Consider the following 18465-nt stretch of genomic DNA (forward strand, 5'->3'; position numbering starts at 1 on the left):
AATATAATTCACCTCTGAAAACAGGTCTCTTGCACTTTGGTATGGTACACACACTTAATATTCGTGCTTAAACCACTTCTTTTACTAATATACATTAATTTTATACAATTTAAATGCTATTGTTAATAATCTAACAATGGAAAATGCAGGATGGAATGTAGTTGCTACTGACCATATAGTGGAGATGCTGAGTCACAGATAGACATGACAAAAAGACTGCCAGAAAGTGAGCTTTCAGTCCAACAGGCCTTCGTTGAAAATAAACAATATAACACACACCCACACACGCGCGCAAACGCAACCCACACCCATGTGACCACATTCTCTGGCTGTTGAAGCTAGACTCAACAGCCATAGACTGTGGTCATGTGTGTGTGAGTTGCATTTGTGTGAGCATGTGTATGTATGGTGTCTATATTCAATGAAGGCCTCATTGGCCGAAAGCTCACTTTCTGACAGTCTTTTTGTCGTGCCTATCTGTGACTCAGCATCTCTGCTGTATGGTGAGTAGTTGCTATCTTTTCATAATATTATTGTAGTTAATAATTTGTGGTTTTTCCATCCCCTGCAACACAGAAACTATTAGTTCCATAGAAGAAATGAATAGGGCCATTTCTGTATGAAATTTAATGTAGGTTAATTTTGTACTGGAAAAAATTTGTGCTAGAAGCTGCAGTTTTTGTGTTGTTCTAGAGAAACATAAAAAGTTCCCTTTAAACACCACACCCACTCTTCCACAGGATTTTTAATATGTTGTTCATGGCACTACCTCCTACCACTGTACAAAGATGTGAGACTACACAGAATTTTTGTCCTAATTTTTCTTCTCTTACAGGACTATTAGGAAAATTGTTAAAAAACTGTTGACCGAAAAACCATAAACAAAAGTCAACAGACAGTATGTCATTATTGGCTATATTTCCCTGTCAGCACTTCACATTTTCATTATACCGAAGTTCTGTTTAAGAGGTTACTCTTGGGTTTATAAATCTAACATTACTGAAATATTATTTCCCTTGCAGGCCATATCAGCTCGTTTGGAGAAAGCTCTTGAGGATGCAAGAGAGCTAAATAGTGATCATTTTCGAAAATATCAAGAGAAACTTCGTTCGATTAATCCTCCGTGTGTTCCTTTTTTTGGTGAGTTTTCTAGATAACTTGAAATAGGAGGGGGTTGTAAATTTGTTTAGTTATTCTATTTTCTATGTTCTGCATGAGGTTGAGGGGTCATTCTTTATCCTGAAAATAAGATTCTGTCAACATGGTGGTCCATGGTCATATGATAAAATATATCCTGATAATTATTGATGATGCCAGTGTTGTGAGTATAGTTACGTAGTTAGTTCTGGCTTTAGTGCCGCCCCCCCCCCCCCCCACTCTCTCTCTCTCTCTCTCTCTCTCTCTCTCTCTCTCTCTCTCTGAGAACAGAAGCAAATGAGTTGTAGCATATAAAAAATAACAGTGCCTTTAAAATTATTTTCTTAGATAAAATTAATTGGCTCATACTACGTCCTTCAGAACATTCTCAATTGGATTTTAGTTCTATCTACTATCTTTTTTCATATTGTACTCTTGAGTCACTTCTCTTTTTTCAAAACAGAGAATTAATATTTCAAAAATTTCTGCAGTTTGTGCATCTTAGGCAATAAATTTTGTGTATTTACATTAAGTAATGTTCACTGCAGTTTAACATTCTTTCGTAAATTTCAAATTGCTATCCCATCGATTTTTGCAGGAGGTGACAATTGTCATTCAAATCCTTCTACCCATTGCCATCGTTTGTGTGAAATCTTGTTTATAGATGCTTAATGATACACTCAGACAGTCTCGTTTTAGCATTCATTGGTGATATAAAACCATATAAAAGTGACAGAAACATTGGAAAAGTTAAAACAAATAGCACTAGGCACAATCATGTAAACCCCAGTCAGATAGCTCAATCTCTCTCTTCGCAGACAACACAGAAATTATGTCTGATCAGTGGATGTCTCTTGGAAAGAGGTTTATTTGAATATTGCATGGATCATGTCATTTTAAGCTTGGATTTGAACATGTGGACACCGTGTGGAGGCATTGTTCCTAAAAATCTTAGCTCTGAGCAGATAGAATGACATGTAGAAAAGACAAAGTTATTCGTATCGCCCAACAGACCTGAAACATCGACATTCAAATGGACAAAAATTGTTGTCACTGACATTGCAGTAGCTACAGCAAAATTCAGCAACTCAAAATCAGATTTCTGTGGCCTGTCAAATTTTGTTATTAAGATGATAGCAGATCTTATACTGCAACCACTTTATATACTAATAAATAGAATTTTTATCTTTTCCAGCCTGTTTAAAAATAATAGTAGTTGTCCCTCTGCCTTAAAAAAACTGGAGAAGTGCGAGTATGGCTCACGCTCAGAGGATTCCACACTAACTTAATCGTGTGTATAGACAATTCATCCATCCCGGGAATTGAGAGTATTGACAATTTTTGCCTGTTATCAGTATTGATACTGCCAAGATACCAGTTACAGGAATTGTAAGATTTTTTAGAATGCTTTAATTTTAAATTTAATTTTTTTGTGCAATTTTGCATTTGTTATTGCAGTTGCGTTGACCTCATCTGCTCTTATCCCTGTAGTAGTTACTTGTAAGATTTGACAGAAGTCTCCAGAGTATAAAACGCTGCAGTCGTCCACAGGGCTATTGTTGTTATGCTTATGTTGAATTGTTCTATGGAATGCTTCAATGGATATGACATGGGATATCAGAACCTGATTCCAAACAACGGAACTGCAATTTTGCGTCAATTACGTGTATTACTTTGCTTCGAACTTTACAGATGCTGTACATGTCATAGGCATAGACAGTCAGGGAATGTTTGTTTGTAGAATAAGCAGTTGGTAAAGGATCTGCGATGCTAGCACCTGTGCGACGCAGTAGTTAGTTGACATTACACCTAACAGCACTAGATGGCAAAAGCATTGTTTTCACAGCGGCCGGGGGATTCACTTCACTGTAACTCAGCCAGTTAAATTGAAATATTTGTAAATTATATGCAAAATCCTTCCTTGTGAATCACACTACCTATTACTGAGAACCAGATCAAAATATCTACAGTAATTGCTTAGATTTTTGACAGATTATGAGTAAAATGTAAGTCTGTAACAGAAATATATAGAGGGAAACATTCCACGTGGGAAAAATATATCTAAAAACAAAGATGATGTAACTTACCAAACAAAAGCATTGGTATGTTGATAGACACACACACACACACACACACACACACACACACACACACACACACACACACAAAATTCAAGCTTTCGCAACCCACGGTTGCAACCTTGGGTTGCGAAAGCTTGAATTTTGTGTGTATGTTTGTGTGTCTATCAACATACCAACGCTTTCGTTCGGCAAGTTACATCATCTTTGTTTTATATATATATAGAGGGAAACATTCCACGTGGGAAAAAAAAAACCCACATCCTTTCGTCTTTCCCTCTCCTTCCCTCTTTCCTGATGAAGCAACCGTTGGTTGCGAAAGCCTGAATTTTGTGTGTATGTTTGTGTTTATTTGTGTGTATGTTTGTGTGTCTATCAACATGCCAGCACTTTCGTTTCGCACATGTGTGCGAGTGTATACCTGTCCTTTTTTCCCCCTAAGGTAAGTCTTTCTGCTCCTGGGATTGGAATGACTCCTTACCCTCTCCCTTAAAACCCCCCTGTGGGTCCGGGGTAAGAATAGGCCCGAGGTATTCCTGCCTGTCGTACGAGGCGACTAAAAGGAGTTTCAACCGTTTCGGCCTTCCATGTGATGGTCCCTCTTGGGGTTTGACATTTTTCAGAATTCTACAGAAGTACGAGCCTTTTGGGGAAGGACACCTTACGTGGTGTAGCACTGGTCCTAAGTGCACTAAGACCTTGGCACTCAGCATTGCACCGGCGTTGTAACCATACCCACTATTCCTCAAATTGGGCCTAAACGCCTGATGGGTTGTCCAAGTTACACCCATAGTGCATCTCCATCTGCACCAGCGATCATGATGGACTTTCCATGGCACCAGAAATCCAGCACGGTAGCCAGCCCGTTGTGGTGGGGTCGTCATGTACCCTCTAGGTTGTAGCCCCCTGACAACACAGGGATCGTACTGCCGATACCTGAGCTGCACCCTCCCCACGTCGGCCAAGGAGTAGATGCCCGTCTCCTTGGGGCATCAGGACTCCCGGCAATGGTCATCCTGCCAGGTGGCCCTTGCTGCGGCTGGGTGGCGCCCGTGGGGAGAGCCCCTGGTCGGAGTGGGTGGTATCGGGGCGGACGTTTCGCAGATGAAACGTCACCACGTACAGGTCGCTCTACGGCCGAGTCTTTCAAAAGAAAAGGTACCGTTTCTAGTTCTGGTTCTCCTGCCCTTTCCTCCTTGGCCACTCCATGGGAGGAGGGACAGGCCCGCCAGCTTGGGGCGAAGTACTTTCCCCGCTATTTGGTCTGTTCTCGAACCGATGGGGGGACATTCGCCACCTCCAAGCCCATGTTCTTTGTTCAGCACATTGAGGACATCTTCGGGGAAATCGAGGCTCTCAGCAAGATGCGTTCAGGGTCCGTTCTTATCAAGACCACCTCCGCCACACAGTCGGCGGCGCTCCAGGCGTGCGACCGCCTAGGGGACATCCCAGTCTCCATTGTCCCACATCTGGCACTAAATAGGACACAGGGGGTTATTTTTCATCGTGACCTCCTGCTACAATCTGATGAGGAGCTCAGGGCCAACCTGGAGCGCCGAGGCGTGCATTTCGTTTGGCGAGTCCAGCGCGGCACCAAAGACCGTCGCATCGACACCGGGGCCTTTATCCTCGCCTTCGAGGGGGACGTTCTCCTGGAGAAGGTAAAGGTGAGGTGCTACCGGTGTGACGTGCGACCCTACCTCCCGCCTCCTATGCGCTGTTTTAGGTGTTTGCGCTTTGGGCACATGTCGTCACGGTGTGAGGCTGAGCCCCTTTGTGGCGATTGTGGACGTCCTCTTCGTGAGGAACATACATGCACCCCACCACCTCGGTGCGTTAATTGTCCTGGCGTCCACTCGCCTAGATCCTCAGACTGCCCCGCATATCAGAAGGAGAAGAAGATACAAGAAATCAAAACTTTGGATCGGCTCTCTTATTCTGAGGCCAGGAAGAAGTATGACCGCCTCCATCCCGTGCCATTGACCACTTCGTTTGCCTCAGTTGTGTCCACTCCTTCCGCGGTATCCTCACCCCTATCCTGTCCCCCCTCCGCCTCCTCCGCCCATCAGGGGGCTCTGCCTCCGCCTCCCAAATCCCTCCCTTCCAAATCCTCCTCCCCCGTGGCCCCCACCCCCTCTGCCCCAGGGGCCACCCTTCCTCCTCCTTCCCCCCCCCCCCCCCCCCCCCCACGCCACCTGAGAAGCGATCCTCTTCTCAGGCGTCCATCGGGGAAACGTTCCGGACCCCAGCTTCCGAGGTCCGGCGTTCCAAAACGGACCCCGCGCGTGAGGACCTTCTTCGGGTCCAGCCCACCATCCCTGTGCCTCCTCGGCCTTCCAAGAAGGCCTCCAAGAAGAAGTCTCTATCCCCCTCTCCACCCCGGCGCGTTTCGTCTGATGCTCCATCCGTGAGTCGCTGCTCCCGGCCGTCCTCAGTTTCGCCGGGACGCTCTGCTGCCAGGCGCTCAGCTGGCCTTTCGTCGGCAAATGATGCTGCCCCTCCTACACAACCAGGGACAGCGGCCGCAGCTGGCGATGAGTCGATGGACCCGGATCCGCCTCCTGTCGGTTGTAGCATTGTTCCCTCGCAACCTGGCCCTCCGCGGCCGTCGAGGTGACCAGCTCTTCCCCCGTCTCGTTCCCCCAACTTTTTGACTAGCGATGGCGTTGTTTCATTGGAACATAAGAGGTATTCGATCTCATCGGGAGGAATTACAACTGCTCCTCCGCCTGCACTGTCCGCTCGTCCTTGGACTCCAGGAAACCAAGTTGCGCCTGACTGACCGTATTGCCTTTACCCACTATACCTCGGAGCGGTATGACCTCACCCCTGTGGACGGTATCCCAGCTCATGGTGGGGTCATGTTGCTCGTTCGGGACGATGTCTATTACCATCCCATCCCATTGACCACCCCACTCCAAGCAATAGCTGTCCGCATTACTCTTTCTGCTTTTACTTTTTCAGTTTGTACCATCTACACTCCACCGTCGTCTGCTGTTAGTCGGGCTGACATGATGCACCTGATCGTTCAGCTTCCCCCGCCGTTTTTATTGTTTGGCGACTTCAGTGCCCATCATCCCCTTTGGGCTCTCCTGCATCCTGTCAAAGAGGCTCACTCTTGGCAGATGTCTTCAACCATCTCAATCTTGTCTGCCTCAATACCGGCGCCCCGACTTTCCTCTTGGACTCTACTCATACCTACTCCCACTTGGACCTCTCGATCTGTTCTACCACTCTTGCCCGTCGGTTCGAGTGGTATGTCCTTTCTGACACCTATTCGAGCGACCACTTCCCCTGTGTCGTTCGTCTCCTGCACCACACCCCATCCCCACGTCCTTCGAGCTGGAACATACTGAAAGCTGACTGAGGACTTTACTCATCCCTGGCGACCTTTCCGGACCACGATTTTCCCAGTTGTGACAGTCAGGTCGAATACCTCACGGCTGTTATCATCAATGCTGCCGAATGTTCCATTCCTCGTACTACTTCTTCTTCACGTCGCGTTTCCGTCCCCTGGTGGAACGAGGCTTGTAGGGACGCTATCCGTGCTCGACGACGTGCTTTACGCACCTTTCGCCGCCATCCTACGTTGGCGAATTGTATTGAATACAAACGACTCCAAGCGCAATGCCGTAGAGTCATCAAAGACAGCAAAAAAGCTTGTTGGGCCTCTTTCACCAGCTCCTTTAACAGTTTCACTCCCTCTTCTGTCGTTTGGGGTAGCCTGCGCCGGCTGTCGGGCATTAAGGCCCACTCCTTGGTACCTGGCCTGACCTCAGGTAATGCGGTCCTTGTTGATCCTGTGGCTGTCTCCAACGCCTTTGGCCGCTTTTTCGCGGAGGTTTCAAGCTCCGCCCATTACCATCCTGCCTTCCTTCCCAGGAAAGAGGCAGAAGAGGCTCGGCGACCTTCCTTCCACTCGCTGAATCTGGAAACTTATAATGCCCCCTTTACTATGCGGGAACTCGAACGTGAGCTTGCACTGTCCCGGTCCTCTGCTCCGGGGCCAGATGCCATTCACGTTCAGATGCTGGCACACCTTTCTCCGGCGGGCAAAAGCTTCCTTCTTCGTACCTGCAATCGCGTCTGGACCGTAGGTCAAGTCCCCATGCGTTGGCGTGACGCCGTTGTTGTTCCTATACCCAAACCCGGGAAGGATAGACACCTTCCTTCTAGTTACCGCCCCATTTCTCTTACAAGCTGTGCCTGTAAGGTGATGGAGCGCATGGTTAATGCTCGGTTAGTCTGGATTCTTGAATCTCGACGGCTACTTACTAATGTCCAATGCGGCTTTCGTCGCCGCCGCTCCGCTGTTGACCACCTTGTGACCTTGTCGACATTCATCATGAACAACTTTTTGCGAAGGCGCCAAACGGTAGCCGTGTTCTTCGACTTGGAGAAGGCTTATGATACCTGTTGGAGAGGAGGTATCCTCCGCACTATGCACAGGTGGGGCCTACGCGGTCGCCTGCCCCTTTTTATTGATTCCTTTTTAACGGATCGAAAGTTTAGGGTACGTGTGGGTTCCGTATTGTCCGACATCTTCCTCCAGGAGAACGGAGTGCCTCAGGGCTTCGTCTTGAGCGTAGCCCTTTTTGCCATCGCGATCAATCCAATTATGGATTGCATTCCAACTCATGTCTCAGGCTCTCTCTTTGTCGATGACTTCGCGATCTACTGCAGTGCCCAGAGAACATGCCTCCTGGAGCGCTGCCTTCAGCGTTGTCTAGACAGCCTCTACTCATGGAGCGTGGCGAATGGCTTCCGGTTCTCTGAAGAAAAGACGGTTTGTATCAACTTTTGGCGATATAAAGCGTTCCTTCCGCCATCCTTTCATCTCGGTCCCGTTGTTCTCCCATTTGTGGACACAACTAAGTTTCTAGGGCTCATGTTGGACAGGAAACTGTGTTGGTCTCCACATGTCTGTTATTTGGCGGCCCGTTGTACACGTTCCCTTAATGTCCTCAGAGTTCTTAGCGGTTCATCTTGGGGAGCGGATCGCACTGTCCTGCTTCGCTTGTACCGGTCCATAGTCCGATCGAAGCTGGATTATGGGAGCTTCGTCTACTTGTGCGCTCGGCCGTCCCTCTTACGCCGGCTCAACTCCATCCACCATCGGGGGATACGTCTTGCGACCGGAGCCTTCTACACTAGTCCTGTCGAGTCTTTATGCTGAAGCTGCCGAGTTACCATTGACCTACCGGCGCGACGTACTGCTGTGTCGGTATGCCTGCCGGCTGTCGTCTATGCCCGACCACCCCTCTTACAAGTCCTTCTTCGCCGATTCTCTCGACCGTCAGTACGGGTTGTATGTGTCTGCCCTGCTGCCCCCCGGAGTCCGCTTCCGTCGCCTGCTTCGACAATTGGATTTTGCCCTCCCTACCACCTTCAGAGAGGGTGAGAGCCCGACACCACCTTGGCTCCAGGCTCCGGTTCATATTTATCTCGACCTCAGCTCGCTCCCGAAGGAGGGTACTCCGGCTGCAGTGTATTGCTCACGGTTTGTCGAACTTCGTGCTCGACTTGCCGGTCACGCCTTTATTTATACCGATGGCTCCAAAACTGACGATGGTGTCGGCTGTGCCTTTGTCGTCGGGGCCGCCACCTTTAAATACCGGCTCCTCGACCAATGTTCCAGCTTTACGGCCGAGCTTTTTGCTCTCCATCAGGCCGTTCAGTATGCCCGCCGCCACCTCCATTCATCATATGTATTCTGCTCTGTCTCACTCAGTGCTCTTCAGAGCCTTGGAGCTCCCTATCCGGTCCATCCCTTGATTCAACGGATACAGCAGTCCCTCCATTCTTTCGCTGATAATGGTGGTTCTGTCAGCTTTCTGTGGGTTCCCGGACATGTAGGAGTGCCTGGGAATGAGGCTGCGGATGCTGCAGCCAAGGCTGCAGTCCTCCTGCCTCGGCCAGCCTCCCCTTGTGTCCCGTCATCTGACGTTCGTGGGGATGTATGTAAGAGGCTTGTGTCGTTGTGGTGGGATACTTGGTCATCCCTCCAAGGAAACAAGTTCCGGGCAGTAAAACCGCTCCCAACTGCTTGGACAACATCCTCCCGACCATCTCGGCGCGAGGAGGTCCTTCTGACCAGGTTGCGGATTGGGCATTGCCGGTTTAGCCACCGCTACCTGCTCTCCGGTGACCCAGCCACGCAGTGCCCTTGTGGTCCGGCATTAACAGTGCGCCATGTTTTATTGTCGTGTCCCCGTTTTAGTCAATTTCGTGTTGTCCTGTCCCTGCCATCTACTTTACCGGATGTTTTAGCTGATGACGCTCGAGCAGCTGCTCGTATTCTGCATTTTATAACTTTAACTGGCTTGTCCAAAGACATTTAATCTTTTTACTTATTTTATCTGCATCCTTGTCAGGTCCTTCTGGTGTCCCCTCCATCCCCTTGAGTTTTACCAGATTCCATGTGCTCTAACAACAGTGACTGGGCGCTAATGACCTAAGCAGTTGAGTGCCCTTAAACCCAACAAAAAAAAAAAAATCCTTTCGTCTTTCTCTCTCCTTCCCTCTTTGCTGATGTAGCAACCGTTGGTTTTTTCCCACGTGGAATGTTTCTTATGTAATATAATTACAAATTACAAGCTTTGTATTTTTTCTTTTACTTGTGCTGTGAAACCACGCTTCTTGCCAAAGTTTATGAATCTAGGTCAGTGGGAAGCTTCCTATAGGTTTTGATGAGTGTGTTAGTGAGCATCAAAAAATGGTTATGTCTTTCGATTGCATTGATTTAGAAGCTTTTTTCTTTTTGCCGCCAAGGGACTGTAGAACTTATTATGTGACAAAATTTCAACTTGATACCTGTATTAGTTCCTGAAAAGAGTGGTCTTAACAGTTGGACAGCAGTGTGGTCCAATAAAGGTTCTGTTTTTACTAATTGAGGTTCAGATCCATAAAAAGGAAACAAGTCATGTGTTGCTAATTGCTGTCAGATTTCTTTTGCCCTCATACTTTCGATAATAGTATAACATTGTATGTATCAACATATTTACAAACATTTTATCTGTAATGAAACACTGACAAACTCGTTAAGGCTTCAGGGAAAAATCATGTACACCAGAAGCTGTTGAAAATGTTGTTTCAGCCATATGCAGTATCTTTGAAGCAAAATCATCTGTTGATGCTATACTGATCGATTTGAGCTAGACATTTGCCTTGTAAACCATTAGATTCTTATAGGTAACCTGAGGTGCTGTGACATTGTGTATTGTTCAATTTGCACAGAAGTTAATAGCATGGAAAATACTCAAAGATTAAATAAGTAAGTGCAATTTATAGTCATGTGAGTGAATCCAATGGCAAGAATACTGAAGGCAGTAATGATAAACCTCCAACTCTTCACATCTACAAAAAAAACAAAAACGAGCAGATGAAAGGTACTGCTCAACATATCCAAATGCAGGCTTCCTCAGCTAATTTCAAAGGCAGGGTCTTCTAATTATGAGCCAGGTAACAGTTTAATTATCATTTAAAAACATAAAAAATTTTCCTACGTGCCACCTTTTGGTGCAAGAAGGTGAGCAATACATGTAACTTGGTGAAATTCCACATCACGGTGAAGCTGTTACCTGGATGCGAACACTGTCTGTCAGCAGTCATACTGTAAATATCTTTACAGACTGTAGAAGTATTCTTAAGACTTTTTGGCACGAAATGACATCAGGTTTCCTTTGTATTTCAATTATTATTATTATTTTTATTATTATTATCAGTAGTAGTAGTAGTAGGAGTAGTAGTAGAGGCAGAAGTGGCGGTGGTAGTGGTATTTTGCCTCCCTAAGACACTTGTGCTGACTGACCATTGGTGTTCTTCTAATTACTTCAGTTTTTGCATTTATTCCGAATTATTAAGATGCAGGAAGGTGAGCAGGAACCAGAGATCACTTTCTTTTCAGTTACTGCTGTTGTAGGTGAGTTACACATTGTCTGACTGCAGTGGACATTTGCGTGCCTTGCTGTAGAGCTTATGTTGCACATGAACGGTAATGGAAGTATGTTAATGTGATACATTCTGGTGTGGTTTTTCTTATACTGAATTATTTTGATGTTGATTTAGTATTTATTTAATTTCAAATACCAGTTTACTAGTCAAACAATGTGTGTTACGGTAGTGTCTCTATATTTCACAACAGCTTTATCAGGGTATCGCTTCTCTTCAAAGAACGGAAGCATCTTTGAACGACCTTATAGCATTGATTTTCACTACTTTCGAAACTAGTCTTACAACTATTGTTTTTAAAGAATATCATTATCTTTTGGACTTTCTTGGGCATTGCATCCTGTTGCAAGCAGTAGAAATTGAATTGATTTCTTGTCTGCATCGATTGCACAAGGATCATGCATTTCGTCTTTGCTACCAGACTAATCATCATAGTGGGACGTACCTCACATCTTGATGCTTAGGATTACTTTAACCTCCACTAATATTTGTAGATTTAGCAAATTATGTTACGCTGCAAACATTAACCTCCAATCAGAAACATTTGGGTTAATTTCCTGAATTGCCCATGTCTGTTGGCGTCATCTTTCGTTGTGAAGAGAAACTAGAACCACTGTTATAATACTGAGAGATGAGCTTGATGTACTTCATTAAGCTTGCATAAATAAACTAATGCTGTTGACAGTGTAGACAAAAATACCTGAATGTAGTTTCATACCAACCCCCAAGATTGGATTCTCCAAATGTTGCCAAAAATGGCAGAAACAGGTAAAAGAAGGTTTTTTATTAGAGTGAATGTGAATACCTTAGTGTACTTAGTTCATATATGAGGTCAGTACTGTAACATATGTAATGCATTTGTTTATTCTTATTAGTTTTTTTCAGTTGGTAATATAAATATTTTCTTACACTTAAAAACCACACTTCATGAAACAGCTATTTAAGTTCATTAATTTTTACTGTTGCTAGAAATGAAAAAAAAATCATTTCTGCAGGTATGTACCTGACTAACATCCTTCATATTGAAGAGGGAAATCCTGACTACTTGCCAAACTCTCCAGAACTTATTAACTTCAGCAAACGACGGAAAGTAGCTGAAATAACGGGTGAAATACAACAGTACCAGAACCAACCTTATTGTTTAAAGACTGAACCAAAGATTCGGGTGTGTACCTATCTACTAATATGTGGTATAATAAAAAGGTTTCTTTTGTATATAAATTATGAGAGTATTGCTGCTTTTTTTTTTTTTACCCTTAACCTTACAATAATATGTCATCACAGGAGAAACCTGGAGATACTCTGAATCCTCAGGTCATGTGATTAGAGGTTCCTTTTTCACTGAAGTCTTTGGTAAAAAGGAAATTTTGTTATGATAAAGATGAAATCTATCGAAACTGGACATTTATTATGAGAAGGAAAGTTGCTACTCACCATATAGCGGAGATGCTGCAGTCTCAGGCAACTGAGGCCACACTGCTCGCAGCAGCACCAGTTCGCGGTATGTCCTCAGTTGCCTGAGACTGCAATCGTGTGTGTGCGTGCGCGTGTCATCAAATTTTGGCGAATGCCTTACTGCCCAATAGCTTATTTATGAGAGTCTATTGTTGTGCCTATCTGTGACTCAGCATCTCAGCTATATGGTGAGTAGCAACTTTCATTCTCATAATATTGTTACATCCCATTCTCGATTTTTCATAATTCGAAAACTGGAAATTTTTGTCTCAGAGAAAATAAGTCTGTTTTCTAACAATTAAAACGGTAGTATCTGGTATTTTGATGTAGTTAGAGAAGGAAAGCTAGAAAAACAATGGTGTAAACAAGCATGAGAATAAAACTGCCAGTTTCCTTTTGTGTTACTTAACTCCCCCCCCCCCCCCTCTCTCTCTCTCTCTCTCTCTCTCTCCACACTCTTCCTCTCCTCCTCTCCACACTCTTCCTCTCCTCCTCACCACACTCTTCCTCTCCTCCTCTCCACACTCTTCCTCTCCTCCTCTCCACACTCTTCCTCTCCCCCTCTCCACACTCTTCCTCTCCCCCTCTCCACACTCTTCCTCTCCCCCTCGCCACACTCTTCCTCTCCCCCTCTCCACACTCTTCCTCTCCCCCTCTCCACACTCTTCCTCTCCCCCTCTCCACACTCTTCCTCTCCCCCTCTCCACACTCTTCCTCTCCCCCTCTCCACACTCTTCCTCTCCCCCTCTCCACTCTCTTCCTCTCCCCCTCTCCACTCTCTTCCTCTCCCCCTCTCCACTCTCTTCCTCTCCCCCTCTCCACTCTCTTCCTCTCCCCCTCTCCACTCTCTTCCTCTCCCCCTCTCCACTCTCTTCCTCTCCCCCTCTCCACTCTCTTCCTCTCCCCCTCTCCACTCTCTTCCTCTCCCCCTCTCCACTCTCTTCCTCTCCCACTCTCCACTCTCTTCCTCTCCCACTCTCCACTCTCTTCCTCTCCCCCTCTCCACTCTCTTCCTCTCCACTCTCTTCCTCTCCACTCTCTTCCTCTCCACTCTCTTCCTCTCCACTCTCTTCCTCTCTTCCTCTCCACACTCTTCCTCTCTTCCTCTCCACACTCTTCCTCTCCACACTCTTCCTCTCCCCCCACTCTTCCTCTCCCCCCACTCTTCCTCTCCCCCCACTCTTCCTCTCCCCCCACTCTTCCTCTCCCCCCACTCTTCCTCTCCCCCCACTCTTCCTCTCCCCCCACTCTTCCTCTCCCCCCACTCTTCCTCTCCCCCCACTCTTCCTCTCCCCCCACTCTTCCTCTCCCCCCACTCTTCCTCTCCCCCCACTCTTCCTCTCCCCCCACTCTTCCTCTCCCCCCACTCTTCCTCTCCCCCCACTCTTCCTCTCCCCCCACTCTTCCTCTCCCCCCACTCTTCCTCTCCCCCCACTCTTCCTCTCCCCCCACTCTTCCTCTCCCCCCACTCTTCCTCTCCCCCCACTCTTCCTCTCCCCCCACTCTTCCTCTCCCCCCACTCTTCCTCTCCCCCCACTCTTCCTCTCCCCCCACTCTTCCTCTCCCCCCACTCTTCCTCTCCCCCCACTCTTCCTCTCCCCCACTCTTCCTCTCCCCCCACTCTTCCTCTCCCCCCACTCTTCCTCTCCCCCCACTCTTCCTCTCCCCCCACTCTTCATCTCCCCCCACTCTTCATCTCCCCCCACTCTTCATCTCCCCCCACTCTTCATCTCCCCCCACTCTTCATCTCCCCCCACTCTTCATCTCCCCCCACTCTTCATCTCCCCCCACTCTTCCCCTCCCCCCAATCTTCCCCTCCCCCCAATCTTCCCCTCCCCCCACCCTTCCCCTCCCCCACCCTTCCCCTCCCCCCACCCTTCCCCTCCCCCCACCCTTCCCCTCCCCCCACTCTTCCCCTCCCCCCACTCTTCCCCTCCCCCCACTCTTCCCCTCCCCCCACTCTTCCCCTCCCCCCACTCTTCCCCTCCCCCCACTCTTCCCCTCCCCCCACTCTTCCCCTCCCCCCACTCTTCCCCTCCCCCCACTCTTCCCCTCCCCCCACTCTTCCCCCCTCCCCCCACTCTTCCCCCCTCCCCCCACTCTTCCCCCCTCCCCCCACTCTTCCCCCCTCCCCCCACTCTTCCCCCCTCCCCCCACTCTTCCCCCCTCCCCCACTCTTCCCCCCTCCCCCACTCTTCCCCCCTCCCCCACTCTTCCCCCCTCCCCCCACTCTTCCCCCCTCCCCCCACTCTTCCCCCCTCCCCCCACTCTTCCCCCCTCCCCCCACTCTTCCCCCCTCCCCCCACTCTTCCCCCCTCCCCCCACTCTTCCCCCCTCCCCCCCACTCTTCCCCCTCCCCCCACTCTTCCCCCTCCCCCCACTCTTCCCCCTCCCCCCCACTCTTCCCCCCTCCCCCCACTCTTCCCCCCTCCCCCCCACTCTTCCCCCCTCCCCCCCACTCTTCCCCCCTCCCCCCACTCTTCCCCCCTCCCCCCACTCTTCCCCCCTCGCCCCACTCTTCCCCCCTCGCCCCACTCTTCCCCCCTCGCCCCACTCTTCCCCCCTCGCCCCACTCTTCCCCCCTCGCCCCACTCTTCCCCCCTCGCCCCACTCTTCCCCCCTCGCCCCACTCTTCCCCCCTCGCCCCACTCTTCCCCCCTCGCCCCACTCTTCCCCCCTCGCCCCACTCTTCCCCCCTCGCCCCACTCTTCCCCCCTCGCCCCACTCTTCCCCCCTCGCCCCACTCTTCCCCCCTCGCCCCACTCTTCCCCCCTCGCCCCACTCTTCCCCCCTCGCCCCACTCTTCCCCCCTCGCCCCACTCTTCCCCCCTCGCCCCACTCTTCCCCCCTCGCCCCACTCTTCCCCCCTCGCCCCACTCTTCCCCCCTCGCCCCACTCTTCCCCCCTCGCCCCACTCTTCCCCCCTCGCCCCACTCTTCCCCCCTCGCCCCACTCTTCCCCCCTCGCCCCACTCTTCCCCCCTCGCCCCACTCTTCCCCCCTCGCCCCACTCTTCCCCCCTCGCCCCACTCTTCCCCCCTCGCCCCACTCTTCCCCCCTCGCCCCACTCTTCCCCCCTCGCCCCACTCTTCCCCCCTCGCCCCACTCTTCCCCCCTCGCCCCACTCTTCCCCCCCTCGCCCCACTCTTCCCCCCCTCGCCCCACTCTTCCCCCCTCGCCCCACTCTTCCCCCCTCGCCCCACTCTTCCCCCCTCGCCCCACTCTTCCCCCCTCGCCCCACTCTTCCCCCCTCGCCCCACTCTTCCCCCCTCGCCCCACTCTTCCCCCCTCGCCCCACTCTTCCCCCCTCGCCCCACTCTTCCCCCCTCGCCCCACTCTTCCCCCCTCGCCCCACTCTTCCCCCCTCGCCCCACTCTTCCCCCCTCGCCCCACTCTTCCCCCCTCGCCCCACTCTTCCCCCCTCGCCCCACTCTTCCCCCCTCGCCCCACTCTTCCCCCCTCGCCCCACTCTTCCCCCCTCGCCCCACTCTTCCCCCCTCGCCCCACTCTTCCCCCTCGCCCCACTCTTCCCCCCTCGCCCCACTCTTCCCCCCTCGCCCCACTCTTCCCCCCTCGCACCACTCTTCCCCCCTCGCACCACTCTTCCCCCCTCGCACCACTCTTCCCCCCTCGCACCACTCTTCCCCCCTCTCCCCCCCTCCCCACTCACTCTCTCAATTTTTATATCTATCGCACTTACAATATCTTAGTAGAGCTCTAAAGTTATAGATCACTACTTTCTTGCACTCAAATTTGTGCTGCTAATAATGTGATTCAATGTACCGGGTGATCAAAAAGTCAGTATAAATTTGGAAACTGAATAAATCACGGAATAATGTAGATAGAGAGGTACAAATTGACATACATGCTTGGAATGACATGGAATTTTATTAGACCCAAAAAATACAAAAGTTCAAAAAATGTCCGACAAATGGCGCTTAATCTGATCAGAATAGCAATAATTAGCATAACAGAGTAAGACAAAGCAAAGATGGTGTTCTTTATAGGAAATGCTCAATATGTCCACCATCATTACTCAACAATTGCTGTAGTCGAGGAGTAATGTTGTGAACAGCACTGTAAAGCATGTCGGGAGCTATGGTGAGGCATTGGCGTCGGATGTTGTCTTTCAGCATCTCTAGTGATGTCGGTCAATCACAATACACTTGAGACCTCAGGTAACCCGAAAGCCAATAATCGCACAGACTGAGGTCTGGGGACCTGGGAGGCCAAGCATGACGAAAGTGGCGGCTGGGCACACGATCATTACCAAATGACTCGCGCAAGAGATCTTTCACGCATCTAGCAATATGGGGTGGTTCTAATAAAACCCCATGTCATTCCAAGCATGTATGTCAATTTTGACCTCTCTATCTACATTATTCCGTGGTTTATTAAGTTTTCAAATTTATACTGACTTTTTTACCATTCCTGTTTTAATTCTGTCTCTGGTTTCACTGTATTTAATGTAAATCTTCCTTTTCATATTTTTATAAAAAATAGAATATGCATACATTGTAACTATAACTCCACACGCCATAACTTCAAAATTATTTTTTAAGTGTCCTTTTTTATTGCAGCATTTTTTGGAAACACTGGCACCATTTGAAGATATGAAAGATGCAGATATCAGTAATTACTTGTACAATAAGTCACTGGAAATAGAGCCTCGTGGTTGCAGACAGCCACCTAGATTTGTGAGTAAAAAATAAATAAATAACTAAATTTATGTAGCGTGATAATTCCTGGAAGTGACAATAAAACTTCAATATAAAACACTCACAAATGGGTTCAGTTACTGCACAGGGCCTCTAAAAATAAATTGCGGAAAATGCATGAACTGAACAGTGTCAGTATCTGCCTCTCACTCATTAATGTATAACCCATTTGGGTCATGACCACTATTAACTGATTCATATTGTGAATGTCTGGCAATATGGAGCACTGATTAATTAAGGAAAATAAACCCCTTCAGTGAATCTGTAATCATTGTGAACTTTATGAACCGTTCTGTCATAATAATTTAAGAATTTTTTATTCTTTTATTTCACATTAAATGCTTTGACCGTTGCATCTTCAGAAATTGTAATTAAGATCAGAAGCAATATAAAAATTGTAAGTATAATGTATGTACATATCAAGCACTAACAGCAGTGACACATCACTTGTTAAACTTAAAACTTCTCAAATAAGGTGAATGTATAGTAAACTGTGTGCTGAAGCAAGGTGTCAACTACCAGTTAAGCTCAAAAGTTCACACTGGCAAAAATGGCAGCCGAGAGGCAACACTACAAATACTACCTGACAAATTTTGAAATATGACTTCATAGTTGATCATTGTACTGTGCGCAATGAAGCACAGAAGGATGAATAGAAGTTTACATTTCATTTGTTTAGAGAGAAATGATGCAAGCGTAATGGGAATGAAGTAATACGTGGAATATTGGTTCAAGCTTTCAAACATTTCAATCATTATTGATCAATTAACAGTTATAGTCATCAGTCTATAGTCTGGTTTGATGCAGCTATCGAAATTTGTGTTCTGTTCAATTTTATTTGTATCTGCATTGCAGCAACAGCTGACATCCACTCGAACTTGCTTATTGTATTTGAGCCTTGGTTGTCTTCTACAGTTTTAACCCCCAACTCTTCCCTTACTTACCGAACTGACTATTGCTTGATTGTCTCAAGATGTGTCGTATCAATCAATCCCTTCTTTTAGCCAACATGTGTCGTATATTTCTTTTCTGTTCAGTTCAGTATGGCCTCAGTAGTTACCCACTCCACTCGCGTAATCTACAACATGCTTCTGTAGCACCACATTTCAAAAGTGTGTGTTCTTTTCT

At 48.2% G+C, this 18465-nt stretch overlaps 1 protein-coding gene across 1 annotated transcript in view; it reads left to right on the forward strand.

Moving 5' to 3' along the window:
• Positions 1-18465, forward strand: part of LOC126100203 (protein son of sevenless) — a 185727-nt gene that overhangs the window by 108332 nt on the left and 58930 nt on the right. Inside the window, exons 19-21 of the mRNA XM_049910763.1 lie at positions 1023-1140; positions 12161-12330; positions 17200-17316. Coding sequence (XP_049766720.1) covers positions 1023-1140; positions 12161-12330; positions 17200-17316 — 405 coding nt within the window. The remainder of the gene's footprint in view (positions 1-1022; positions 1141-12160; positions 12331-17199; positions 17317-18465) is intronic.

The sequence above is a fragment of the Schistocerca cancellata genome, chromosome 9 (assembly GCF_023864275.1).
Source record: "Schistocerca cancellata isolate TAMUIC-IGC-003103 chromosome 9, iqSchCanc2.1, whole genome shotgun sequence".
In the NCBI taxonomy this organism is placed as follows: Eukaryota; Metazoa; Arthropoda; class Insecta; order Orthoptera; family Acrididae; genus Schistocerca; species Schistocerca cancellata.